Source organism: Hylobates moloch, unplaced genomic scaffold, assembly GCF_009828535.3.
Source record: "Hylobates moloch isolate HMO894 unplaced genomic scaffold, HMol_V3 SCAFFOLD_10, whole genome shotgun sequence".
Classification (NCBI taxonomy): Eukaryota; Metazoa; Chordata; class Mammalia; order Primates; family Hylobatidae; genus Hylobates; species Hylobates moloch.
The window spans coordinates 69858241-69885356 of record NW_026652285.1 but is presented as its reverse complement, the minus strand read 5'-3'; the positions used below and the strand labels follow the sequence as shown (position 1 = coordinate 69885356).

The following is a 27116-nucleotide window of genomic DNA, read 5'->3' as shown; positions in this document are numbered from 1 at the left end:
GAACTCATGACCTCAAGTGATCCTCCTGCCTTGGCCTCCCAAAGTGTTGAGATTACAGGTGTGAACCACTGTGCCCAGCCTAGTTTTTAATTTTAATGAAGTCCAGTTTGTTTTTCTTTTGTTGCTTGTGCTTTTGGTATTATGGAATTTGAAATATTTTCACCTGGGCAAGATCGATTGATAGGGAGAAAGAAAGATCTGAGGGGAAGGGAGATGGGGATGGCTTGAGATTTCTTTTTTTTTGAGACGGAGTCTCGCTCTGTCGCCCAGGCTGGAGTGCAGTGGCGCAATCTCGGCTCACTGCAAGCTCCACCTCCCGGGTTCACACCATTCTCCTGCCTCAGACTCTCGGAGTAGCTGGGACTACAGGCGCCCGCCACCACGCCCGGCTAATTTTTTTCTATTTTTTTAGGAGAGACAGGGTTTCACCGTGGTCTCGATCTCCTAGCCTCGTGATCCGCCTGCCTTGGCCTCCCAAAGTTCTGGGATTACAAGCGTGAGCCACCGCACCCGGCCGGGGATGGCTTGAGATTTCTATCTCCAATTCAACCAGAAGATTTCAGCATGTAACTGCTTTAAACAAGGTTTTGCAGCTTTATGTATATATGACCGATAAATTAGAACACTGAATTGTGTTTCTGAAACGTTAACCATTGAATATTAGTGGGAAACATCAGTGTGTGAGGTTGTCTTTCTAAAAGCCAGTCCTAAATGGTACATGTGGTAATTAGAAGTTAATGTTTTCTGGTTTCAATTAAGTATTATTTGTAACAAAGGGAAAGCATACATTTTTGGGAAAGCCTGCTATGTGTCTTTTGTTACACTAGCCACACTTTTGGGAAGTCAGGATATTTGGCCCAGATCCAAACCCACTGTCTACCTGGCAGCAGCTCATCCTCACTGAAGGAATATTCCATGGGAAAGATAGCCAACCTTATGCATAGCCAGCCTTGGACCAAGTGCTGCATTTGCCTGAGGTCACACAGCAAGTTAACTGGGAGTTTCAACCCAGGTCTTCTCATTTTAAATCTAAGGCTGTGTCTCCAGGCCGTGTATCCAACACAAAATCAGGACTATCATCTGTTGGGCTCTATGACTGGCACTACTACTACTCACTGTTATCATTTTTTGAGGTCTTCTACGTGCCAGGTTATTGTCCTGGCAATCTAATCCTCCCAACGACTCAGTAAATGGTTCCATAATTATCCTCATTTTACCACTGAAGAAACTGAACTCTGGTTAAATAACTTGCCCAAGGTCACACAGACTTTAACTGTCAAGAGCTCAGACTTAACTCAGGCCTGACTCCAAAGCCTATACTCCGAATCACCAAGCGAGACCTATTTTAAAGGTAACCAGGTCCTGAAATATCTTCTCAGCACGAACCCTTCTCACGGATGACAAGAGAGCAGGTAAGTAGGTGGGTACTCCGTGTCCGCGCATGCCCAGACTCCGCCCAGCGCCCGGGCAGGCCACCCCGAGCCCCTTAACTGCGCAGGCGCTCTCACTCAGGCCGCTGGGTGCGGGGAGCGCAGAGGCGGTGCAGGGTGGCTGGCTCGCCTCGGCGTGCAGTGCGCGTGCGTGGAGCTGGGAGCTAAGTCCTCGGAGTGGGTCGGAGATGGCGGCGGCCGACCGGGCTTTGCCGGAGGCGGCGGCTTTAGAGCAACTCGCCGAGCTGCCTGCCTCGGTGCGGGCGAGTATCGAGCGGAAGCGGCAGCGGGCATTGATGCTGCGCCAGGCCCGGCTGGCTGCCCGGCCCTACTCGGCGACGGCGGCTGCGGCTACTGGAGGTTTGGGCCGCGGCGGCGCTTGCTGCTTCCTTCTCCCCGCCTCCCCGGTCCCCAGACTGGCTCTTGCAAGCGGAGTCCCGGGGCTCGCGTCAACTCCGCTGGCGTCTGTGTGCAGATTCCCCCCTCCTCGGGGAGGGAATCCGCCCAGCCGCCTTTTCAAAGCGGCCTGTCCACGACCACAGAGCGTTCCGCGGTCGCACCCGGGCCTGCTGACCCCCAGCCCCGGGCCTTCTTCGCTGCACCTCGGCTGCTCAGCTTCGATTTTTCGTTTGGGGATGCAGCCGCCCCCGCCGGGAGGTGTCAGCTACTGCCAGGTGTCAGGGCCTCAGCTGTCCCGGAAAGAGGAGTTAGACTAGTTCTTGATTCTGGCCTATATACCTAGAACTAGTTGATGGAAGAGGCAGATCTTGGTGTTTGTTAGGGAGAGCTTTCAACAATTAGAGTTGCCAAAAGTGCAGTGGATTGCTTCTCATGAGCTTCCCGTTCCTAGAAGCTCTCAAATAGGAACTGGAAGAACCCTTACTTATGTGGAGGAGAGGAGATTCAGCAATCAGAAGAAGGGACTGGATAGTAAACCTTTAAGATTCTAATCCATAGATTCCATGAGTCTATTTCTTGGACATGTGACCTCTACATCTTGGCAAAAACTAGATGCTCAAAACGTGTTTATTGATTGAAGTAAATTAAGGGCTGATCTCTCATTGCAGATTATTCTTTTATAGAATTTGCCACTGGGGTCAACTAATAATTTTTTCCAGGATACTTGAAATATAGTTTGGTTGACTGGCAGTTCTTCAGGACTACCTCTATAACATGAAGTACATGTGTTCCTAAAGCTCTATACTGCCCTGTGTCGAGCACAGTTTAGAGCTGTATTACTCTTTTTTATCAGCCAGATGTAGTGAGAGTGAGAAGAGTCTGAGGCTGGCAGCATGTCTTGATATTCATACTAACACCGAAACTGCAAATTCCAGCTACTTTTGATGGTACTGGTCTCATCCTTTCTACTTTATAGTGGTTACCTTTTATTCCTTTCTAAACTTGAGGCACGCTAGAGTCAGGCAAAAAGTTGACTTGCACTGATTAATTCATAGTCATGATTCCATAAAGGTTTCCAGATCTACGACATGGCTGTGGAACGGAAGGTGCAAAATAGCAAAAACTGACATTAAATTAAACTTTTGATCATGGGAAGCAAGGTAGAATGAACATTCTTTAAGATTTCTTAGGCAGTTCCCCAAGAACTGAACTGTATTGTAGCATTGGGTGCAACCCACTGTGTTTCAAGAGTTAGGTAAGTGCTGAGATTTTTATCTTTGTGACACTTTTATTTCATGGTACTATACAATTTTCTTTTTCTCTGTGTGCCATGACATATGCCATGAAAGACTGAAAGACTTGCTTAGAATACGAAGAGTGGTGCTGAGGTCCTGGGGAAACAGCAAGGCATAGCAGCAGAGAGAAATTGGACTTTGTTTTGGGCATGAGTTAGCATTGTTTAGGATCCTGCTCAAGTCATGGGCTCGAGTACTCCAGCTTTCCCTCTTGTTAATTCCCATTGTGTTTACTGTCATTCCATTCATTTACTTTGCTATTTATATTACATATTCTGGTAGGTTCATTCATTTCTATCCATCCAGTTGGTACTCATGGAATGTTTACTATTTGTCAGAAGTATACAGGTAAAGGCACTCAGTCTAATGAAGGGATACAGAGAGATGAACAGGCATTATAGTGTGAGAATTGCTATTAACGGTGGAAACAAGCTTATAATCTAATCCTTTCATTTAATAGAGGGAGAAATTGAGGCCAGAGAAGGGGAGTGACTCTAGCAGAATAAAACATATTAAATCTGTCTTATTTTTAAAAATGGAGGTGTAACATACTGTAAAATGTACTCATCTGAATTTTACCTATGTGAATGCTTGTGTAAACACCATAGTGATCAAGACACGTACACTTCCAGAACCTTAGAAGTTTTTCCTATTGCGCCTTCCTAGTCGGTGTCCACTCTCTACTCTCAGAAGTAATACTCTTCTGACCATTTGATTGGTATTACCTATTTCCAAACTTCATGTACATTGAGTCTTACAGTATCTGGCTTTTTTTGCGCAACATAGTATCTGAGAGATTCACACATTTTGTTGCATGCACTGGTAGTTTGTGTGTTTAGATGTTGTATAGATTCTTTTGTATTATGCCACAATTTTTTCCTTTTGGTGGCTATTTGGGTTGTTTCCACTTTGGGACTGTTATGAATGAAACCTCTGTACACATTCTTATGTATTTTAGTGGACATACACACTCACTTCTCTTGTGTATATGCCTGGAGATGGAATTGCTGGGTCATAGGAGAGGTGTAGTTATGTTAAGCTTTAGTAGATATTGCCAAACAGTGATTATATCAGTTTCCAATCTCACCAGCAATGTATGGCAGTTCTGGTTGCTCCACATCCTCACACTTGTTATTGTCAGTCTTTTTCATTGTAGACATTCTGGTGAGAGTGTAATGATACTTCATTATGGTTTTAATTTGTATTTTCCCAATGATTAGAGATAATGAGAACCTTTTCATGTGCTTTTTGGCCGTTTGGATATCCTCATTCGTGAAGTGCCTATTCAAATCTTTTGCCTGTTTTTAAAAGTTGGGTTTTTTGTCTTTTACTGACTTAGAGGATTTTATTATGTATTCTGAATGTGAGTCCTTTGTCAGATATGCATGCGTTAGTCCTCCCTTTTCCAGAGTTTCACTTTCTGTGGCTTTAGTTACCCACAGTCAACCATGGCCCAAAATATGAAATGGAAATTTCCAGGTGCACACGCTGTGCGCACACACACACACACACAACGCACCCCACTGCTGGAGTTCTGGTTGAGATCACCTTGAATCTTTAGATAAATTTGTGAAGAATTGACGTTTTTATAATATTGAGGCTTAAAATCCATACACAGTATATTTCTCCATTTAAGTCCTCTTTGATTTCTCTTAGTGTTTTGTAGTTTTCAGGGCAGAGGTTTTACACATCTCTTCCTAGGTTGTTATTTCTTAATTCTAATTGTAGATTCTTGTGGATATTTTACACACATAATTACATCATCTGTGAATAGATGCTGTTTTACTTCTTTTTTTTCATCCTTTATGCCTTTTTGGTTTTCTTGCTCTGTTGGACTAGCTGGGACCTTCAGTATAATGTTGAATAGAAGTAGTGATTATGGACATCCTTGTGTTGTTTGAGATATATTGAATTCAAAGGAATTTTCTGTTTATGAACAAGGTAACATACGGGCTTACCTACTTCAATTGTTGACTGCTTTTACTTACTTTTGTAGGCATGGCTAATGTAAAAGCAGCCCCAAAGATAACTGACACAGGAGGAGGCTTCATTTTAGAAGAGGAAGAAGAAGAAGAACAGAAAATTGGAAAAGTTGTTCATCAACCAGGTAAAGTGAGTTTTTCAAAAATAAGTATCTAGATTGGTTATTTTGAGTAACATGCATAGTTTTATGCAAAGTGATGCTAAATAATGCCACAACTACTTTAATCAGTGAGTACATTATCTTTATAAAAGTGATAAAGTTTGGCAGTTTTGCTAGTAGATTAAAAAAAAAATCAAAGAAACAGCCATGCATATGGAAATGATTATTTAACTTGTGGCTGATGTGCTTAGGGGTTGATGCTCTCTGTTGCTTTATAATAGGCAGGGTTAGCCAGTGTATTGATTGGTAGAATAAATACTCAAAATTATCTTGATAGGCTGAAATGAGGCACCAGAATCCAAGAGATAACATTTAGGACATTCTTTTATTTATCTGTGGAGAAAGAAAGCAGCTTACAAAGTATAAGATAGACAGACCAGTATAAAAAGAAGGGTGTAACTATGATCTAAGGTTAATGCTTTGGTAAATCACTTATATGTATACATATCTTCACAGTGAGGGTACTTTCACACTCTTTGGGAAAAAGATAGAAACACTTTATTTGTTCATAAGTTTGGCAGCCAACAGTGCAATATAACAGCTTTTTTTAAAAAAAAAAAAAAAAAAGAAACCTATTCCAGTCTTTAGTTGCAGCTACAGAACTGTTGTGCATTCATCAATGAAGGTGGTTGCCCTGCTCTGATCTATGTGTGTCTATACTGTTGTTTGCAGAAGCTGAGACTTGAAGGATTAAAATATTTGTTTTTATTTACATCAGGGACTGGTTTTGTGGAAGACAAAACCCGGGGTGGGGTTGGGGGGTGGCTGGGGATGGTTTCAGGATGATTGAAGCACATTATATTTTATTGTGTACTTTATTTCCATTATTATTACATTGTAATATATAATGAAATAATTACACAACTCTTGCTTATGGTCGACTGCCAGTTTCTGAGTGGTAAATGTAAAAGGGAGTGACAGTTTGAAAATTATCATTGTGTTTATTTAGGAATTCCCATTATAAAGAATATTTTAAATTAAAAAACTGCACATTTTAAATGTTTTGATTAATAATGCTATGTAATAACTTCCTAATTGGTATTTCTGCCACAGTTTCTCTTCATTCTAACGCATCCTGGTAAATTTTTCAAAGATACCACTTTGACTATCACTAGCCTTGTTCCAAAATTTTTAGTTTTCCTTTTGTCTATAGATATGCTTCTCTAATATTCTACAAAAGAAGTATGATTGTTTGTTTTTTTTCTTAAAGTTTGGAGATTAGTGTGTTATAACGAAGGAGGTAAGGGAAGGCAGTGATAGGAATATTTTGAAACAAACAATTAATGACATAATGACAATTCCCCTTTTCTTTTTTTTTTTTCTTTGAGACGGAGTTTCACTCTTGTTGCCCAGGCTGGAGTGCAATGGTGCGATCTTGGCTCACCGCAACCTCTGCCTCCTGGGTTCAAGCGATTCTCCTGCCTTAGCCTCCCGAGTAGCTGGGATTATAGGCATGCACCACCAGGCCCAGCTAATTTTGTATTTTTAGTAGAGACGGGGTTTCTCCATGTTGGTCAGCTGGTCTCGAGCACCCAATCTCAGGTGATCCACCCTCCTCGGCCTCCCAAAGTGCTGGGATTACAAGCGTGAGCCACTGCACCTGGCCGACAACTCCTTTTTTCTTCTTGTTGGAAATTGTGGCAGTTCTGAGAGTTGGAGCATTCAGCCTAAAGACTTCTTAGTAAAATTTATTTATTTACATATATATGTTTATTTATTTAGAAAGAGCCTTGCTCTGTCACCAGCCTGGAGTGCAGTGGCGTGATCTTGGCTTACTGCAACCTCCACCTCCTGGGTTTAAGCGATTCTCTTACCTCAGCCTCCCAAGTAGCTGGGACTACAGGCACACACTACCACGCCTGGCTAATTTTTTTTGTTTTTGTTTTTGAAACGGAGTTTCACTCTTGTTGCCCAGGCTGGAGTGCAGTGGCACAATCTTGGCTTGCTGCAACCCCCACCTCCTGGGCACAAGCGATTCTCCTGCCTCAGCCTCCAGAGTAGCTGGAATTACAGGTGCCAACCACCACGCCCAGCTAATTGACACCTGGCTAATTTTTGTATTTTTTTTGTAGAGACAGGGCCTTGCCATGTTGACCAGGCTGGTCTCGAACTCCTGGACTCAAGTGATCCACCCACCTTGACCTCTCAAAGTGCTGGGATTATAGTTGTGAGCCACTGTGCCAGCCTTACTAGTAAAATTTAAAGACTTGCTGGGAGAAACAGTTCTTACAGGATTAAGTTCCTTAGCTAGGCATTTGAAGTCCTTAAATAATCTAGATTTACCTTACCTAGAGTGGTTTTTCTGTGCTGGGAGTTGAGGATACATGGCTGAATACAGCCTCTCTCCTCAAGGAGTTTATAATCCACAAGGTGAGACAGATGAAGAAGCTATTTGCTTTGCTGATGGGGGTAGAATGGAGGGAGAAAAAATTTTTTCCATATGGAAGTGAATTCTGTTGTTGTCTCTCTTCTATTACCATGCTGTTTATTGCTCTTTCCTGTGTAATGTTGGTGCCCTGTCTGTAAGCAGATCCCTTTTCGCCCTACCACTCTGGGACTCATCTCTTTTGTACTTTCAGCAGTGCTGTGGTAGGCAGAATAATGGCCCCCAGAGATGTCCATGCCTTAATCACTCTGGAACCTGTGAATATATTATCCTTATCATAGCAAAAAGGACTTTGCAGATATGATTAAGGTTAAAGACCTTGAGATGGGGAGAATATCTTGGGTTATTCAGGTAGACCCAATGTAAGCACACAAGTTTCCTTAAAAGTGGAAGAGGGGCCGGGCACGGTGGCTCACGCCTGTAATCCCAGCACTTTGGGAGGCCAAGGCAGGTGGATCACCTGAGGTCAGGAGTTCAAGACCAACCTGGCCAACATGGCAAAACTCTGTCTCTACTGAAAATACAAAAATTAGGGCCGGGTGCAGTGGCTCCTGCCTGTAATCCCAGCACTTTGGGAGGCCAACGTGGGTGGATCAGGAGGTCAGGAGATCGAGACCAGCCTGGCCAACATGGTGAAACCCCATCTCTACTGAAAATACAAAAATTAACCAGGCATGGTGGTGTGTGCCTATAATCCCACCTACTTGGGAGGCTGAGGCAGGGGAATCGCTTGAACCCAGGAGATGGAGGTTGCAGTGAGCCGAGATTGCGCCACTGCACTAAAACCTGAGCAACAGAGCGAGATTCCATCTCAAAAAACAAAACAAAACAAAAACAAAAATTATCCGGGCATGGTGGTGTGCACCTGTAATCCCAGCTACTTGGGAGGCTAAGGCAGGAGAATCGCTTGAACCTGAGAGGTGGAGGTTACACTGAGCAGAGATCGTGCCACTGCACTCCAGCCTGGGCGGCAGAGCAAGACTCCATTTCAAAAAAACAAAAAAAGTAGAAGAGGAAAGCCGAGAGTCAGAGGGACATGTGATTATGGAAGAAGTGAGTGATGCCATGTGAGAAGCCACCATTGCTGGCTGTGAAGATGGAGGAAAAGGGGTCATGAGTCAAGGAATGCAGGCAGCCTGTAGAAGCTGGAAAAGGCAAGGAGATGGATTCTTGCCTAGAGCCTCCAGAAAGGAACACAGCCCTGCCAACACCTTGATTTTAGCCTACTGAGACCCATGTCAGAATAAACTAGAGATATGTGTGATAATAAATGTGTGTTGTTTTAAGTCACTCAGTCTGTGGTCGTTTCTTATAACTGCAATGTAGCACTAACAAAGTACCTTGCACATGGCTGGGATTCAGAAATACTTGTGGACTTGCTAGGTTTTTTTCTTTATGTTACTTCCTTTTCTTTTTCCTCTTTTTTTTTTTTAATAAACATTTTATCTTTTACTTAAATGTATTTATGTCAGGCATAACATACATGATAAGCTAATAAAATAGAGGAAAATGTATTTTTCTAGTCATAAAAAAGGAAACTTTATTAAAGAGTTCATTTTCCTTTTCTTAGGACCTGTTATGGAATTTGATTATGTAATATGTGAAGAATGTGGGAAAGAATTTATGGATTCTTATCTTATGAACCACTTTGATTTGCCAACTTGTGATAACTGCAGGTACTTATTTTAGATAGTGTTCTTAATTGCTAATGTTTATGTGTAGGTTTAGCGCAAAACAAGTTATATCTGTTTGGATTTGATATTTTCTTAGTAATTATGAATTTTATTTTGGGTGTTTCCTAAAATTTCTATGGTTTCTATTTTGCCAAATGCAGTAAATCTGTGCTTATTAAAGCTTATGATATACCCCATAAAATAGGAAGGATGCCAATGGTTCTGCCATAGAAATTTCCTTTTCTTTTTCTGCTGGCCTGAGTTTTTTTGTTTTTGTTTTTTAACATCTCTCAGTAGCAGGCTGCTAACCCTTCTCTTCACCCAGCCCTAATGATCCCTCTATTTCTTAATTATTCCAGGATGGGTTACATCTTGGTCAGAGGAGTGGGGCCTTCAGTGAGAGGACAGTAGCTCAGAATACCTTTTTCATTCACTTTTGGCTACCCTCATAAAGAGAATAGATGAGGAAAAACTATATTCTTCCATTCTTTTTCTTCTTCTAGACTTTATCCTTTTTTTATGTCACCCAGAATAACCTTTCTCACTTCACGTGGTTCTCCTATCGCTACTGTTTACTCAGCCAAATGCTGTGTTGATATCTTTTGCACACTGAAGGTCCTATCTTGGAATCTTAGTTGGCCCTGTTACCTGTTCCTTGTGCTTACTTTGTCCCTACAGTCCTAAATCAACTCCTCACCTGCCTGAAGGACCTGCCCTTTCAGAGTCCCTGCTGCAGACATTGGGAGCCATCATGATTGGCTTGTTGCTGAGCGGAATCCTCGGTAGATAGAGAGGGAGATGTGGTCCCTGGTCTCATGATCAGATATATGGCTGGGAATGCTCTGGCACCCCAGTTGGAACTATAGATTACAAACTCATTTCCCACCGACACAGTGGTTAAAGTCCACAGTATTGTCGTCATTCTCCTTAAGGGCCAGTATAGCTTTTGGGAACTGAAACACTACATATAATTTTATTTCCAAGAGAAAATGGAAGCAACTGTTGTACCAGTTTAAAGGAAGTTGTGAATATATTACCTTGCCATAGCAAAGGGACTTTGCAGATATGATTCAGGTTAAAGACCTCGAGATGGGGAGATTATCCTGGGTTATCCAGGTAGACCAAATACAAGCACATGAGCTTTCTTAGAAGTGGAAGAGGGAAGCTGAGAGTCAGAGGGACATGCGATTAGTGAAAAAGTGAGTGATGCAATGTGAGAAGCCATCATCACTGGCTGTGAAAGTGTAAGGAGGGGGTCATGAGTTCAGGAATGCAGGTGGCCTCTAGAAACTAGAAAAGGCAAGGAGATGGATTCTTACCTAGTGCCTCCAGAAAGGAACGTGGTCCTGCCACACCTTGAAAAGTCTGGAAACATTACACTTTTATGTTTAATCATAATCAGGAACACAGTCCTCCATTCTTTTTCAACATTGTCAAAGATGATAGTACCATATAGTCTACATGTCTCCTGTTAGTTTATACTTCTGAATTATTTAGCTTTCGTATAGCTCTTCCCAGTTTTAACTTTTATGTTTTTGTGATAGAATCCTCTGATAGAACCTTTGATTTCTCCCCTCCCTGACCTGTACCTGCTCTTTAGTGTTTACTATTTCAATAAAGCCAGCTTCATTCACTGGCTGTGTCTCCACTCTCCTGTGTGTATTAATTCCAAACCTGTTTGGCTCTAGGTTCAAACCATATCCTGAATCCATCGGCATCTCATCCTCTCCCACTGCTGCCTTAGTCTAGGCCACCATCAACTCTTGGCCTGGACTACTGCAGTAGTGTTCTAACTGATCTCTCCCCCATTACCCCTTCCGCACCCCTAGGGTCTCCTTTTCATATAGTATTTTGCTCAAAACCTTCTAGTGGTTTCTAACCATTGTCTTCACCATTGCTTGCAAGGCCCTGACTGTCTCTGACTGTATCTCCCACCACTCCTCACCATCGCTTACTTCAGGTCTTCTGGTTACACTGGTCCTCTTGCTGTAAGCTCTCTTTGCAAAATACACCCCTGCCCTAGAGGCTTTTCCCTTGCCGTTCCCTTTGCTAGGAATGTTTTCTTCTCTAGATAATGTAACATCAGAATAAGTAAAAGATAAAGTATTTTTCTGTTAGAATTCTTATGTTGCTAACTTAACCATGAGAGTTGCAGGAAAAAGTATTTTATATGTCCTTTTTGCTGTGTGTGCCCCTAAGTTGCTGGGCTGTTTGCAAACTTAGCTTATTTAAAATAACTAATTTATATAATGGACTTAATCTGTTTTCAGAGATGCTGATGATAAACACAAGCTTATAACTAAAACAGAGGCAAAACAAGAATATCTTCTGAAAGACTGTGATTTAGAAAAAAGAGAGCCACCTCTTAAATTTATTGTGAAGAAGAATCCACATCATTCACAATGGGGTGATATGAAACTCTACTTAAAGTTACAGGTCTCTAATAAGTTGTATTTATTATCTTTAACTCTGGTAAAGTCTTAATAAACTAGTCATAATTAGTTTGGTTTTTGCTTACAGAGTGTGAAAAAACTCTTTTCCCTAGCTTTGCATATGCTTCACAGTCATGTATAATGACATTTAATAACATGTTTTCTCATTTTGCTTTTTTTTTTTTTTTTTTAAACAATAAGGTCTCACTCTGTCACTCAGGCTGGAGTGCAGTGGTGAGATCACGGCTCACTGCAGCCTTGACCTTCTGGGCTCAGGTAACTCAGCCTTCTGAGTAGCACCTGGCTAGTTTTTTGTATTTTTTGTAGAGATGGGGTTTTACCATATTGCCCAGGCTGGTCTCAAACTCCAGGGCTCAAGTGATCCTCCTGCTTCGGCCTCGCAAAGTGCTGGGATTACAGGCATGAGCTGCCACACCTGGCCTCATTTTGCTTCTAATATGGCACTTTGAAACAAACCTGTTGCTATTGGGTGATGTTAAGAGTACAATTTGGAAACTAAAAAAGGTTGGAATGGGAGTCAGGCCTCGTTTCCTTACCCTCTTTCACCTCCGTCTCCCACCAAAAAAGAAATATTAAAAAAAAGAAAAATTTCAGGAATTTCATAAATACCTAAAATCTAACTCTACCCATCTGGAATGCTAGCGAGTGTCCATATAGCTCTGTAATCTCGGAGCAGATCTTCTCAACTCCACTTGCTGCAGATGGGTTACAGGTGTGCCAAGATGGTGATCCACTTAGTGGCTAGGACTGCTAGTGCCCAGGCCAGTTTCTTTGAGTCACAAGCAGCCTCTTGTATCTACCTCAGAGTGGTACAAATATTGTAATATTCTTTTTGGGCTGTTAGCTTAAAAATATTGGGAGGCATTGCTTTAGAGCACAGTTTGAATATATACTATACTAGAAAATCCCATATCTCCAAATAAAATTAAGAAGCCATATTGTAAAACAAAACTTGTACTGAATTTCATTAAATACTAATATAAGATTCTGTTGATTAGAACATTCACTATTGTTTTATGTACCATTAAATATTTTTAAATGCCGCTGATTAAATCAACATACGCTTTCTTATCGCTTGATGCTTTTATTTTATACTTGGTGAAATAGTGCCATTAGACTTTATTGTAGTTTTTTGTCATATATCAAGACTTTTGCACACATAAAAGGGAAAATGCAAGTGCAAAAGACTTATGAAGGTATTCCTAAACTTTACATTCAGAGTCCAATTCTTCTGCACCACTTTTTGACTCAGAGTTGTTAAAGTACCATTAAGTACATTGGTGATGCAGCATTTTCAGGGATGTTAAATTGTGGAAAACGTGATGTCTCAAAATATATGAAATATGAGTATATCACTTGATTATGTTAAGAAATTTGAGTTTGGCTACACTGATTAATATTATGGTCCTTTTAACATATTGTTAGAGGTATCCTGAGCATAATTCTTAGTGTGTAAATTCTCCTAAAATGTGAGTAAATACTATAAAGAGTAAAGGTATATAATATAAAGTTTTAAAAGTAGAATGAAGACTTTTTACATCATTTTGGTACCAAAATTTTAAAAAATATATATCCTGCAGATCAGAAGTCAAGTCGATAGAGACAGTTATTGATCTTGAAGGAGATGAGTAGTAGTAATTGGTAATTTCCTATGGTTGGAGATTTTTGGAGATGACTTCATATTTAGGTCTGATGTGGCTAATCTGTCAACAAACTGTTTCTTTGGTGAGCCCACCACAGTTGATCAAACTCACTGACCACATGTACTTTTGATTCCTGTGACAATACAGTCAGAGGACAACTTTTCTATTTATAATCTACTTCAGCATACGTTTACTGACAGTTTCATAGGTTTAGATAGATGTTTTATTAGAGTTGTTTCTGATCATTAATATTTAAAATCTTTAAATTTCTAATAAGTATTTCTAAATTTATACTTGAGTTAGATCATTCTTTGGTACCTGTGGATTTGACAGTTATAACTTTATCATATTTTGCAAGTCTGAATCACAACTTATTTAAATATGGATTTTGTGTTGTAGATTGTGAAGAGGTCTCTTGAAGTTTGGGGTAGTCAAGAAGCATTAGAAGAAGCAAAGGAAGTCCGACAGGAAAACCGAGAAAAAATGAAACAGAAGAAATTTGATAAAAAAGTAAAAGGTAGATGGCCACATTTTATATCATGAAGGATTGTGTTTTACCATTTTGCAAAAAGCCTTTAGCTAGATTCTTCCTGTTTAATGTCACCAATAGATTGGAATGTGTTTTTTGGAGGCTGAAAAAAATGACTTAAAGTTTGCCCTCAGTATGTTGGTCTTCAAGGCACTCAGCTCAAACCTCACAGTACGACATTTCTGAAAAGCATGTACATCATCATCTTAAAGTGAATCGTGTTTTTATATAGGAACAATGTAAGGATCAGGAGTGGTATCACTAGTCAAGGATTTGGCATCAATTAAATCTTAAGTATGATCAACAGTGTTATAAAAAACCCACCTACCAACAATCCCCTCTAATTGCTTAAAATGAAAAGCCATGCCCTAAGTCTTAGTCATCTAATTCAGCAGCTAGAAGGAACTTTTATTTTATATATTACCAAAAGACCCAGAAAGGTGGAGTGACTTGTTACATAGATAGTTATTGGCAGAGTTGGGACTGGAAGCAGCCTTTTTTGACTGAAAGTCTCCATGAAGTAGTCATTTCTCTATCCATGCATCTGCCTTTGCATGCATTCCCTTGTCCATCTATCTCTGCATTAATCTGTCCTTGTTATCCATCCAGGTATGTATGTCTGTTAAGTCTGTCTGTCTTTTCATCCATCCATCCATCCATCAATGCATCCAGTATTTACTAAGTGTCAACTGTGTGCCAGGCACTGTGCTAACATAAATTCTGGAGTCAGAGTTTGTCAGGAGAGAAACTTAAAATCGTGCAAGTGTGCTAGGTACCATGATAGTGATGAACGTGAGGTGCTGCGGGAGCACAGAGGTCACTTTCTGCTCTACCACAGAATCCCTAAAAGAGTCTTAAAAAAGGAAACGTACATGTTCTTCATGCAGTAATTATGCAGAATCCCACTGTAGTGTACAGTGTGTAGAGATAACACATACTTTATGTATATATTCAGTTTTATATACTAAATTAATTCATTGAAAGTGAATGTCCTATCCATATAATTTTGCTTATGTTTTTAGGATTCATAAGTGGTTTTGGAGAATGAATAAGATAAGGTCAGATGTCTTAAAAACAAAAAAGCAAAACCAAAAATTGAATGTAAGCCTTCCTTGTTGTGAGGAACACAAGTTGTTGTAACCCTTCTCATTGTGAGGATTTGTTTTTCCTTTGTCATTACAAGTGTAATTCAGTTACAGTGCAGAAAAGTTAGAGAATTACAAAGAGCTCTTATCGCATGATTTTCCTACTCAGAGACAATCATCAGCAACATTTTAATTTTTGCTCTTCCTCTTCTTTTCTGTCCTAAAATCCTGAAATTTTTTTAAAAATAAAAATGGAAGCACTATTTGACACGAAGTTAAGCAACTCCATGATCAACATCCTTATACACATCTTTTTATGTAGTTACTTAGCAATTCCTGAATCACAAGGTAAGGCACACATTCATGGCTTTGTAGAGAGGTTTCCTGTAATAAGCTGTGCCATGTAAAAGCATTTCATTAAAGAACCTTCCCAAAATTAGCCACTGCTATATTGAGAGGATTTGGAGAGTTCTGATGAATTTGGCCCTTTAATCTTTTCAGTGCTTTACACCATTCCTTCCTCTGCAGTAGCAAGGAGAACCCTGAAAGATAAAGTAGTGAAAAGGCATTTTAAGAGGTGTGAAAGGGAGGACAGTTATAGATTAGTTATATACTAGCCTAGGGTTTTTTGTTAACTCCAGCTACCTGAAATCACCTCAACTCAACTCTTTGCTGCCTCCTTAAACCATTTCCAGGTGGTATTTTGGCGCAGATAATAATATATGGATAAAATAATAAGTATTAATTAAAAACCTGTATCTGCAAAGTGATGAAATATTTTTCAAAACGAGGGCTGTCTGTACTTTCTTAGATACTAATTCTGTAATTTGGTCACAGTGTCATCTAATGGTAACTAAATTCCTGTAATTTGACAACCAGATTAAAAGATGATGGCATCCATTTCATCACATGCTTTTTTTTTATAAGAATTCTATGTGGCATATATATTATTAGTATGAACAGAACTCTTAAAGATTTAGTTTTCACTGGTATTACTTTTTAAAGAAATATAAACTTTAATTAGCTTTTTTTCTCATTACATTAAATTGCTGCTGTTAATCACCAGATAAGCTACTGTCAATTGTCCTATTTTTGAAGAGTTTGAACTTGCCCTGAAGTTTTTCATAGAGTTAGACCTCTTGGGTCTGGTTTCTTTTTTCAGTTTGCTTCCTATTTGAATGAAGCATGTCTTTTGAGGAAATTTTCCAAAGTGGTTACGTGAGTGATATATTTTCCAAGTCTCTGTAAATAGAAATGTTTTTCTGCTTTTGTGCATATGAATACCTAAGTTCTGTAACATTACTCCACTGTCTTCTGGTGTTTAATGTGCAGAGAGGTCAGTGTGATGCCTTCTTTAATTATGGCTTCTTGTTGATTTACTTTAGAGGTTGTTCCCGCCATCCTGAATAGGCCACAAAGGGCTGAGATTGGAGTAGACACTGTAGAGATTAGACACAAGGAGCTTACTGTACAGTTTTCTCAGAAGGCTCAGAACAGAGAGGAATAAAAGCAAGTCTAAAAGTATTTTAGTTGAAAAGAAATTGGAACCTGGTTCCTCTTGGTCTTCTGATTTTGATCCACAAAGAAGCTGACACAGTTTACTTCTTTATGGGAAGGTAAGAGATTATATTTACCTGCTTTGAGAATATGATCTTCTATTTTAGCAGTTTGAGAATTGATCTTACTACCAAAAAGAATTTTACAGTTTAAATAGTATAAGGTATGGATAGATAGATAGATAGATAAAAATAAGGTGAAAGACAAGAAAGTGTTTTCTTGTTAGTGAATTCAAATTGTTACAGATTTTAGATACAAGAAGGCAGAAACTGCTGTTCAGTTTTTTTAACTGGTGTGAAAACTCTGTATCAAAATATTCAAAGGACCGATTGAGAGTATTTGGAAAGAGTCCTTTTGAATTTGGCCTTTTAATCTTTTCAATGCCCTATACCAGTCCTTCCTCTCTTCCAGTACCAAGGAGAGCCTTAAGGATAAAGTAGTGAACAGGCATCTTGAGTGTGAAAGAGAGGACTGTTATACATTACAGAAATCAGTTATAGATTATAGAAATCAATTTTGATTTCAAAACTTCAGGGTGCACTGGCCTTAATATTAGATGGGAATGTTCAGCTGGTTCAAATGTACAGAACGTTTTGGGTTTGCATGTCTATAAATAAGGTAGAGATGAGGCATTTCTTTAGTTATACCAGCTTTCTCTTATTCAGTACTGGTAGAGGTTACCCTTCTAAAAAAAGGAAAATAAATTCATTTTCATTATTTATTACTATGTACTTTCCTCCCAAAAGAGGTAGGTAAGAAATCTCTTATGGGGGCCCCAAGTTTGTGGACATTGTACATTGTAGGCTTGTGGTTATATATATGACTCTGGAGTCATCTCTCAAGAGAGTTTGGGAGACTCAGTTCTCTGTTACTCTGCTTTAGTTTATGGAGGACTAAACATCATATTGTCATTGTGTCTTTTCCTTATAATTTTTTTTCCTTCTGTTAACAAGGGGCACCATGAGTTAATACTTACTGCCCTACCATAAAGTATTTAGAAGTATCTTATCTCTCAGCTAGTTGTCTTTTAAGTTTACCTCAGAAGCAGCACTGGGTTTCCATGAATACAGACCACCTCTTTTGCAAAACCAAGAGGTTAAACTGAATACAAGTTTTAGATTGGCATATAATAACATTTTCATTTAAAAAAGGATTTAGGAGAATTTTTTTGTGCGTAAAAAGTATAAGCAGTCCCTGAATATATCAGTAACAAGACTGGTTACATTGAAAATTGTTATAAATTTCCATGAAAGGCAGTCCTTAGTTAATAGCTTCCAGCATTGTGAAATTCTAGGCCAATGGAACTAGGAGGTTGGAACATGGTAAACCACTGTTTTGTCTCCAGCTTCAATTAGGCCTTCGGCACTGCGTAGGACCTGCACCCACCCCAGGTTTCCTCAGCTCCCCCAAAGTCGATTTCAGACCTACAGACCTTTTTTCAGTCTTCTAAAGCCTTACCTTGTTTTTAAAACTACCTCCTTCTCATTCTCAGCAGTAGGTAGTTGATTTCTGCTTTCCTAAGTTTTAAGTTGTTAAATGAAGTAATGTGAAAAAAGTATTAATCTTAAATTTTTTTTATTTACCTGATGTTGACATTTGCCATATTTACTTTTTCTTTCACATACACATATTTTGCCAAGCCATTTAAGTTGCAGACATTGTGATTCTTATAAACACTTCAGCATGTTTCTCCTCAGAACAATGGCATTTGGCTGAGAGCAGCGGCTCACGCCTATAATCCCAGCACTTCGGGAGGCTGATCACCTGAGGCCAGGAGTTTGAGACCAGCCTGGCCAACATGGTGAAACCTTGTCTCTACTAAAAATACAAAAATTAGCTGGGCATAGTGGTGTGTGCCTGTAGTCGCAGCTACTCAGGAGGCTGAGGCAAGAGAATTGCTTGAACCTGGGAAGTGGAGGTTGCAGTGAGCTGAGATCCCGCCATTGCACTCCAGCCTGGGCAACAAGAGTGAAACTCTGTCTCAAAAAAAAACAAAAAACAATGGTGTTCTTCTACATAGCTAAAGAACAATGATCATACTCAAGAAATTTAGCATTAATATAATGCTGCCATCTTGTGTATAATTTAATATTCCCCAGTTCTTTTGGTGTCCTTTACAGCTTTTTGTTGGATCCAGGTGTTACTCAAGGATGATGCATATTGATAGCTGCTTTTAAACTAGTCCCTCGGCCTTTTTTGTCTTTCACGACATTGACATTTTGCAGTGCCCAGGCCAGCTGCTGTTCAGTGTGTCCCTCCATTCAGATTTGTTAGCTGCATGTTTCCTCAGTTAGACTCAGGTCGAATGTTTTTGGTAGAAATACTTTCAAGGTGTTGTGTTTGAGCATGTATCAGTAGACACATGGTACCAGCTCTCTCTTTTAAGGGAGTGGTAGTTTGACTGCTTCGTTAAGATGGTGTCTGCCAGGTTTTTCCATTGTAAAGGTACCCTTTATCCTTTGTAATTAGTGAGAAATCTAATACTATGTGAATATCTGATTCCTTACCTTTCACTCAGTGGTTTTAGTACACAGGGCTGAGTCTTACTTTAGTTATTATGGTGGATATAAATGGTGATTTTCTATTTCTGTCACTTTCTGTAATTGTTGTTTGGCTTTTGGAAAGAAGAGCTTTTCTTCTCCTAAAAACTGATATTTTTGTAAGCATCAGCTAGACTCATTGTTTCTTATTCTGAAGTCAATGTATTATAGTCCATTCCAGTCATGATTCATTTTGGTGTTGAAATTGTCCAAAATTTGGCCAGTAGAATCCCCTTCAGGCTAGCTCCTGTCTTTCTAAACTATTTTGTTTGGAAATAATTTCAAACTTATAAAAAATTGCAAGGATAATAATACAAAGGGCCACTCATATATCTTTTATCCAGATTACCTACTGTTAACACTTTATGCTATTTGCATCATCATTTGCATGCTCTTTCTATACATACACAGTATTTTTTTCCAAACCATTTAAGACTAAGTTGTATACATCACCACCCTTTACCCATAAATATTACAGTGTATATTTTCTAATAGGTATATATTTTGTTACATAACCAAAGTATATTGTTAACTTGAGTAAATTTAACATTGATTTAGTATTTATGTCTAATCTGCCCTCCATATTCTAGTTTTGTTAGTTGATCTAATGTTATTTTTAGTAATTCCTTTCTGGAACAGAATCCAGTCTAGGATTGGGTATTGGCTTTAGGTACCAAGTCTTTCTAAACTTTTCTGGGATATTTACACAGCTCTTATTTTTTTATGACATTGACATTTTTGAAGAAAAGTCTGCTTCCCCTGCCCTGCCTTTTTTTTATATTTTTTTATTATACTTTAGGTTTTAGGGTACATGTGCACAATGTGCAGGTTTGTTACATATGTATCCATGTGCCATGTTGGTTTGCTGCACCCATTAACTCGTCATTTAGCATTAGGTATATCTCCTAATGCTGTCCCTCCCCCCTCCTCCCACCCCACAACAGTCCCCGGAGTGTGATGTTCCCCTTCCTGTGTCCATGAGTTCTCACTGTTCAATTCCCACCTGTGAGTGAGAACATGCGGTGTTTGGTTTTTTGTCCTTGCGATAGTTTACTGAGAATGATGTTTTCCAGTTTCATCCATGTCCCTACAAAGGACATGAACTCATCATTTTTTATGGCTGCATAGTATTCCATGGTGTATATGTGCCACATTTTCTTAATCCAGTCTATTGTTGTTGGACATTTGGGTTGGTTCCAAGTCTTTGCTATTGTGAATAGTGCCGCAACAAACATACGTGTGCATGTGTCTTTATAGCAGCATGATTTATAGTCCTTTGGGTATATACCCAGTAATGGGATGGCTGGGTCAAATGGTATTTCTAGTTCTAGATCCCTGAAGAATCGCCACACTGACTTCCACAATGGTTGAACTAGTTTACAGTCCCACCAACAGTGTAAAAGTGTTCCTATTTCTCCACATCCTCTCCAGCACCTGTTGTTTCCTGACTTTTTAATGATCACCATTCTAACTGGTGTGAGATGGTATCTCATTGTGGTTTTGATTTGCATTTCTCTGATGGCCAGTGATGATGAGCATTTCTTCATGTGTTTTTTGGCTGCATAAATGTCTTCTTTTGAGAAGTGTCTGTTCATGTCCTTCGCCCACTTTTTGATGGGGTTGTTTGTTTTTTTCTTGTAAATTTGTTTGAGTTCATTGTAGATTCTGGATATTAGCCCTTTGTCAGACGAGTAGGTTGCAAAAATTTTCTCCCATTCTGTAGGTTGCCTGTTCACTCTGATGGTAGTTTCTTTTGCTGTGCAGAAGCTCTTTAGTTTAATTAGATCCCATTTGTCAATTTTGGCTTTTGTTGCCATTGCTTTTGGTGTTTTAGACATGAAGTCCTTGCCCATGCCTATGTCCTGAATGGTATTGCCTAGGTTTTCTTCTAGGGTTTTTATGGTTTTAGGTCTAACATGTAAGTCTTTAATCCATCTTAAATTAATTTTTGTGTAAGGTGTAAGGAAGGGATCCAGTTTCAGCTTTCTACATATGGCTAGCCAGTTTTCCCAGCACCATTTATTAAATAGGGAATCCTTTCCCCATTGCTTGTTTTTGTCAGGTTTGTCAAAGATCAGATAGTTGTAGATATGCGGCATTATTTCTGAGGGCTCTGTTCTGTTCCATTGATCTATGTCTCTGTTGTGGTACCAGTACCATGCTGTTTTGGTTACTGTTGCCTTGTAGTATAGTTTGAAGTCAGGTAGGGTGATGCCTCCAGCTTTGTTCTTTTGGCTTAGGATTGACTTGGCAATGCGGGCTCTTTTTTGGTTCCATATGAACTTTAAAGTAGTTTTTTCCAATTCTGTGAAGAAAGTCATTGGTAGCTTGATGGGGATGGCACTGAATCTATAAATTACCTTGGGCAGTATGGCCATTTTCACGATATTGATTCTTCCAACCCATGAGCATGGAATGTTCTTCCATTTGTTTGTATCCTCTTTTATTTCATTGAGCAGTGGTTTGTAGTTCTCCTTGAAGAGGTCCTTCACATCCCTTGTAAGTTGGATTCCTAGGTATTTGATTCTCTTTGAAGCAATTGTGAATGGGAGTTCACTCATGATTTGGCTGTTTGTCTGTGATTGGTGTACAAGAATGCTTGTGATTTTTGTACATTGATTTTGTATCCTGAGACTTTGCTGAAGTTGCTAATCAGCTTAAGGAGATTTTGGGCTGAGACAATGGGGTTTTCTAGATATATAATCATGTCATCTGCAAACAGGGACAGTTTGACTTCCTCTTTTCCTAATTGAATACCTTTTATTTCCTTCTCCTGCCTAATTGCCCTGGCCAGAATTTCCAGCACTATGTTGAATAGGAGTGGTGAGAGAGGGCATCCCTGTCTTGTGCCAGTTTTCAAAGGGAATGCTTCCAGTTTTTGCCCATTCAGTATGATACTGGCTGTGGGTTTGTCATAGATAGCTCTTATTATTTTGAGATACGTCCCATCAATACCTAATTTATTGAGAGTTTTTAGCATGAAGGGTTGTTGAATTTTGTCAAAGGCCTTTTCTGCATCTATTGAGATAATCATGTGGTTTTTGTCTTTGGTTCTGTTTATATGCTGGATTACATTTATTGATTTGCGTATGTTGAACCAGCCTTGCATCCCAGGGATGAAGCCCACTTGATCATGGTGTATAAGCTTTTTGATGTACTGCTGGATTCGGTTTGCCAGTATTTTATTGAGGATTTTTGCATCAATGTTCATCAAGGATATTGGTCTGAAATTCTCTTTTTTGGTTGTGTCTCTGCCAGGCTTTGGTATCAGGATGATGCTGGCCTCATAAAATGTGTTAGGGAGGATTCCCTCTTTTTCTCTGCCCTGCCTTTCAAAACATGCTTCTCACTTGGGACAGTTTCTGGTGTGTCCTGCTGGTTGGATGCAGGGTATGCATTTCAGGCCACGGACAGTACGTAAGTGATGTGCTTTTCTCAGGGCCTCATATCTGGAGGCACTGATGTCTATCAGCCCTCAGTAGTGATTCTGATTTTGATTTGATAAGCAAAAAAAAAAAATTGTATCCCCCTAGATTTAGTGTCCATCCATTGATGGTTCTTGCTAGAACCAGTCTTTAGTATGATGGTTATAAGAACTGTCTTCTAATTCCAGCATTCCTTCTGCATTTAAGCAGTTGGCAGTCAGCATTCTGTAGCATCCTTTGCCCCATTTACTTATTCTTGGTATGAATTCATTAATTTGTTTTTCTCCAGTGGCTTTGGTTCATTTCTGTCCTTATTTTGTTGCTCAAATGGTCTGATTTGGCCTAGTGACTAGCTTTTGTATCTTTTGACATGTCATTTCCTTACTTTTTTATTTTTATTTACTTATTTACTTTTGAGACCTAGTCTCGCTCTGTCACCCAGGTTGGAATGCAGTGGCGCCATCTCAGCTCACTGCAACCTTCACCTCCCAGGTTCATGCGATGCTCCTGTCTCAGCCTCCCAAGTAGCTGAGATTACAGGCATGTGCCACCATGTCCAGCTACTTTCTGTGTTTTCAGTAGAGATGGGGTTTCACCATATTGGCCAAGCTGGTCTCGAACTCCTGACCTCAAGTGATCCACCTGCCTTGGCCTCCCAATTATAGGCGTGAGCCACCGTGCCCAGCCTTATGTCATCATTTCTTGAGCACTCCTTTCTGCTTTCTAGTACAATACATGTGTATCTGTATTTCTATGTCTTTGTCTATAAATATATGTAAACTTTGAGTTTACACTGATACATCCAGTTTTAAAATTTCATGGTTCATTTTAGTTTTACTTATACTGGCGTTTTGGATGATGAGAAACCTGGTGGCTCCCATGATCCTTAATATAGTGACTTGATCAAAGCCCTATGTGTGACTAATTCTCATTACTGTTGCTGCCTCCTCTTCTGGAGGGAGCCCTTTTTCTTGGGCTCTCTCACCCTGCTATGGATGCTTACTTGCTCCATAGGACTGGATTGTTCAGAAAGGGAAAGAAGGGTGAAAAAAAACCCCAAACCTGTCCATTTTTAAATACTTCCTTATGCTCTGTTGTTTTTTTCTTTGAGACAGTCTCGCTCTGTCACCTAGGCTGGAGTGCAGTGGTGCATTCACGGCTCACTGCAGGCGCAAACTCCTCGGCTTAAGCGATCCTCCCACTTCAGCCTCCCGAGTAGCTGGGACTACAGGCACATACCACCGTGGCTAATTAAAAAAAATTAAGTTTTTAATTTTAATTTTTTTTTTTAAAGAGATTGGGGTTTCACTGTGTTGCCCAGGCTGGTCTTGAACTCCCAGGCTCACGTAATCCTCCCAAAGTGCTGGGATTACAGGCATGAGCCATTGCACCTGGCCCCAAATACTTTCTTACTTTCTGGCACAAGTTTTTCCAGGAATGTCTAGTAAATGTTAAAGATATGGCTTTATTCTTACCATTATATAGCCTGACACACTAGCTGAAGAGTGGGGAGAAAAAGTCAAAGTCAATGTAAAACCTTAGGTTCAATTATGGCTAGACAGACAGACTTTTACTACAAGTATTTTTTTTTAGTATTCAGAAAATTTTTCTTTGGTACCTATTTTTAAGTACACCTAATGTTCAAATTAGGCAGAAAAGTTAGTTTAGCATGATTGCGCTGCAGTAAAATTTTGAAGGATTTTCAGTGGGATAAGGTGGCCAGATGTCTTACGTGAGAACCAAGTTGAAAAGCAGGTATTAGAATTCAAGTAGGCAACATCTTCCTTACATTATCTGAAACCAGAGGGCACCTGTGGAGTTCTGGTTAGCATATCACTTTTTATTTAGAAAATATCCTAAGGTAAAATTTAAAGGAAGGAGGGCATTCCAGATCTTTATCTAGAAAAACCAAGGTCTTCAGAATATGAGAGCATACTGAAAGAAATGAAGAGTTTGGATGAACATTTTTTTCTTCCAGACCAAAAACTATCTAGAGGTATATGCACTGAAATAATGTTGAAGTACTTTTCAGGCTAGAGGTATCCATCAACTATATAACCTTGGGCAACTTAACAACTTCTCTGTGCCTTGGTTTTCTCATCTGTAAAACTGGAATAATTCTACCTTAAAGGGTTGTGAGGATTAAATGCATTTAAAGTGGTAAGAACACTGCCTTATACATAGCCCTGTTTTCATCCTCATGATATAAAAGCTGAAAATAAGATTCAAGTAGTATTTTGATACTATTTATAGATCTAAAATGGATTAGGGAAAATATGTGATTACTTGGTGTATGTTGATTTTTATAGCTGAGATTATACAAGACAGCTATCATACTCTCCCTTAGGTAATGCCACTGTCAAAGATAATGAAGAACTGGGTGGATCACTGGCGAGAATAGAAATGTAAAGTGTTGCTTTTTATTAAAATATGATTTACTTGGTTGCTTTCAAAGAACCCAATATAATTTTCTTTGTAAAATGATTTTGACACGAAGTAGCAGAAAAAGCTACAGACATTAGAATATGACCAGTGTCCTGGCTTCACAGTTAAACTATCTTTGCTCAGTTTCCCTACCTGCAAAATAAAGTGAAGTAAAATCAAAACTCTATGGTTCTTTCCAGCTCTTAATAGTCTGTGATTCTTATTTTTAGCCCTCTCCTAAAATAATGCCGTCATCTTATAAGAACTTCGAAGTCGTATTGCACAAGCACTTTTTCTAAGGTGAAAACATACCCAGCATAGTGGTAGAGTTCTCTACTTTCTAGTTTTCTTGCAAAGCTTGACTTGATGCTTATTGACGTAGCTCCCCACAGGAACTTAAAAACACTCCTTTTTCTTAATTATTTCAGCTGACTCCTTTTCCTACTGTGGCATTCTGTTATCTGAAGTCAAACGTACCTGAATGTGTCCTATTGTGTTACTCAACTCACTTCTGAATATGGTTCTGTTTTGCATACCACCAACCCACATAACCATTTCTGAATCTCTTGTTTCACACTGCTCCAGTGACAACTTGATTCACAGGCCGAACTAGTGAGGTAAGAAAGTAAGTGTGTCAAGTTTGTATAATCAACTTTGTTATAAAATTAGGGTAAACTAAACTACACATGGTTTCAATACACATAGACACACACACATGTACATGGCTGAAAGCTTGATGGAGTTGGATTTTTGGATTCACCTGAATAGCACCAGTGAAAAGATGTTTTTTTTTTTTTTTTTTCAGAATTGCGGCGAGCAGTAAGAAGCAGCGTGTGGAAAAGGGAGACGATTGTTCATCAACATGAGTACGGACCAGAAGAAAACCTAGAAGATGATGTGTACCGGAAGACTTGTACTATGTGTGGCCATGAACTGACATATGAAAAGATGTGAGTTTTAGTTCAGTGACCTGTTTTATAGAATTTTATATTTAAATAAAGGAAATTTAGATTGGTCCTTTTCAAAATTCAAAAAAAATGCAACATCTTCATAGATAAATGAAACCCTTGTATAAATAATACTTCAGTAATAATTATGTATGTTATGGCTTAAAAGCAAGTTTCAGTGAAGGTCACCTGGCCTGGTTGTGTACAGAATGTCATGTCTGTGATTGCTTTCTTACAACAGAGATGGGAGCTGAGTGCTAGAGTAGGTGCAGAAGTGGTAGGTCAGCTATAAATTTTGAGGACAAGATACCAAGGCAAAACCTAGATTGGGGTAGAGGGAAAAGGGTTCAACAAAGGCCGAACTGGATTCTTAACCAAGAAACAAATAGCAATGGTGGTGTACCACTGTATCCCAAGTTCTAGTCATGTTTTTTAGGATGATTTCTGTCTCCATGATGGTGGAAACAGTGGGGAACTACGGCTGGAAAAAGCCCTAATAGCAGAAATAAACACTGAGTTGTACGAGTCTGATCATGTTTTCTGTACTCTTGGGGCCTCTATTGCGGGCCTTAACGTTAGTCTAGATAGCTTTTTAAATGCTGGATTAAAATGGAAAAGAGCTGTTTTCATGGTTGAATATCTGACTGTTGATCAAAGAAGGCACTGATGTTTACTGTAAGCAGTGCTAACATTTACTGAGCACTTACCAACCAGGTGCCAGGCATGCACCTAAGTGCCTTAGGAGTATGTTCATTTAGTCGCAGGCTTGCTTCCATGCTGCTTTCAGACATCTAAGGAAAGGAAGTGACAACCCAATCTCACATCACTGCAGGCATTTACATCAACTTTAGTGAAATTTTCCTGTATCTTGTCAAAAGAATCATTGGGTCTACGCATTATTTTTTGACAAAAACAAATTCCAGTTAAAATAACCTGATACTTTCAAATTGTTTGACATGACATTTTATCCTACTGTACAAATAGAATAGAAGTTTAAACATTTCCGTTTTTTTTTTCTTTAGTGGAGATTATGCTTGGAGAAAGGCTAAGTCAAAACAAGTCATGTCCAAATAATTCTGACTACACAGAAATGTTTGTGTATTTTTCAAGTTTGATTTTTTTAAACACCTTCACACTCAATGACTGATATGTGCTATGCTAAATATTACAGCTCAGTAAAAATTGAT

General features: G+C 39.3%; 1 protein-coding gene and 1 long non-coding RNA gene across 5 annotated transcripts; one reads left to right on the top strand and one right to left on the bottom strand.

The window, feature by feature from the left end:
- The first annotated feature begins 1525 nt into the window (after window positions 1–1525).
- On the top strand, window positions 1526–26455 carry XPA (XPA, DNA damage recognition and repair factor). Of its 4 annotated transcripts, XR_004249888.2 has the most exons (8): window positions 1526–1790; window positions 5121–5231; window positions 9224–9329; window positions 11597–11762; window positions 13822–13939; window positions 16422–16652; window positions 25568–25599; window positions 25788–25873. XR_004249888.2 is itself a non-coding variant. In XM_032164642.2 (6 exons), exons 1-6 carry the CDS (start codon window positions 1619–1621, stop codon window positions 25934–25936), a joined length of 822 nt encoding a protein of 273 aa, XP_032020533.1. In that variant the 5' UTR covers window positions 1526–1618; the 3' UTR covers window positions 25937–26455. The 4 variants fall into 4 exon arrangements, 1 of the variants encoding a protein (XP_032020533.1); XR_004249887.2 differs by lacking the exon at window positions 25568–25599 and having other exon boundaries at window positions 25788–25999; XR_009215281.1 differs by lacking the exons at window positions 25568–25599; window positions 25788–25873 and adding an exon at window positions 25411–25526.
- LOC131384438 (uncharacterized) lies at window positions 14086–25592 on the bottom strand. Its single transcript, XR_009215282.1, has 3 exons — window positions 25460–25592; window positions 16321–16475; window positions 14086–15578 (listed from the first exon to the last, which is right to left on the bottom strand). It is a non-coding gene; the product is annotated as an uncharacterized LOC131384438 (long non-coding RNA).
- Window positions 26456–27116: the final 661 nt, after the last annotated feature.

Coding starts and splice junctions, on each gene's coding strand:
- XPA (XM_032164642.2), top strand. CDS start 1,619: ATGGCGGCGGCCGACCGGGCTTTGCCGGAGGCGGCGGCTTTAGAGCAA. Junction 1,791..5,120: donor GGCGGCTGCGGCTACTGGAG/GTTTGGGCCGCG, acceptor TTACTTTTGTAG/GCATGGCTAATGTAAAAGCA. Junction 11,763..13,821: donor AACTCTACTTAAAGTTACAG/GTCTCTAATAAG, acceptor TTTGTGTTGTAG/ATTGTGAAGAGGTCTCTTGA.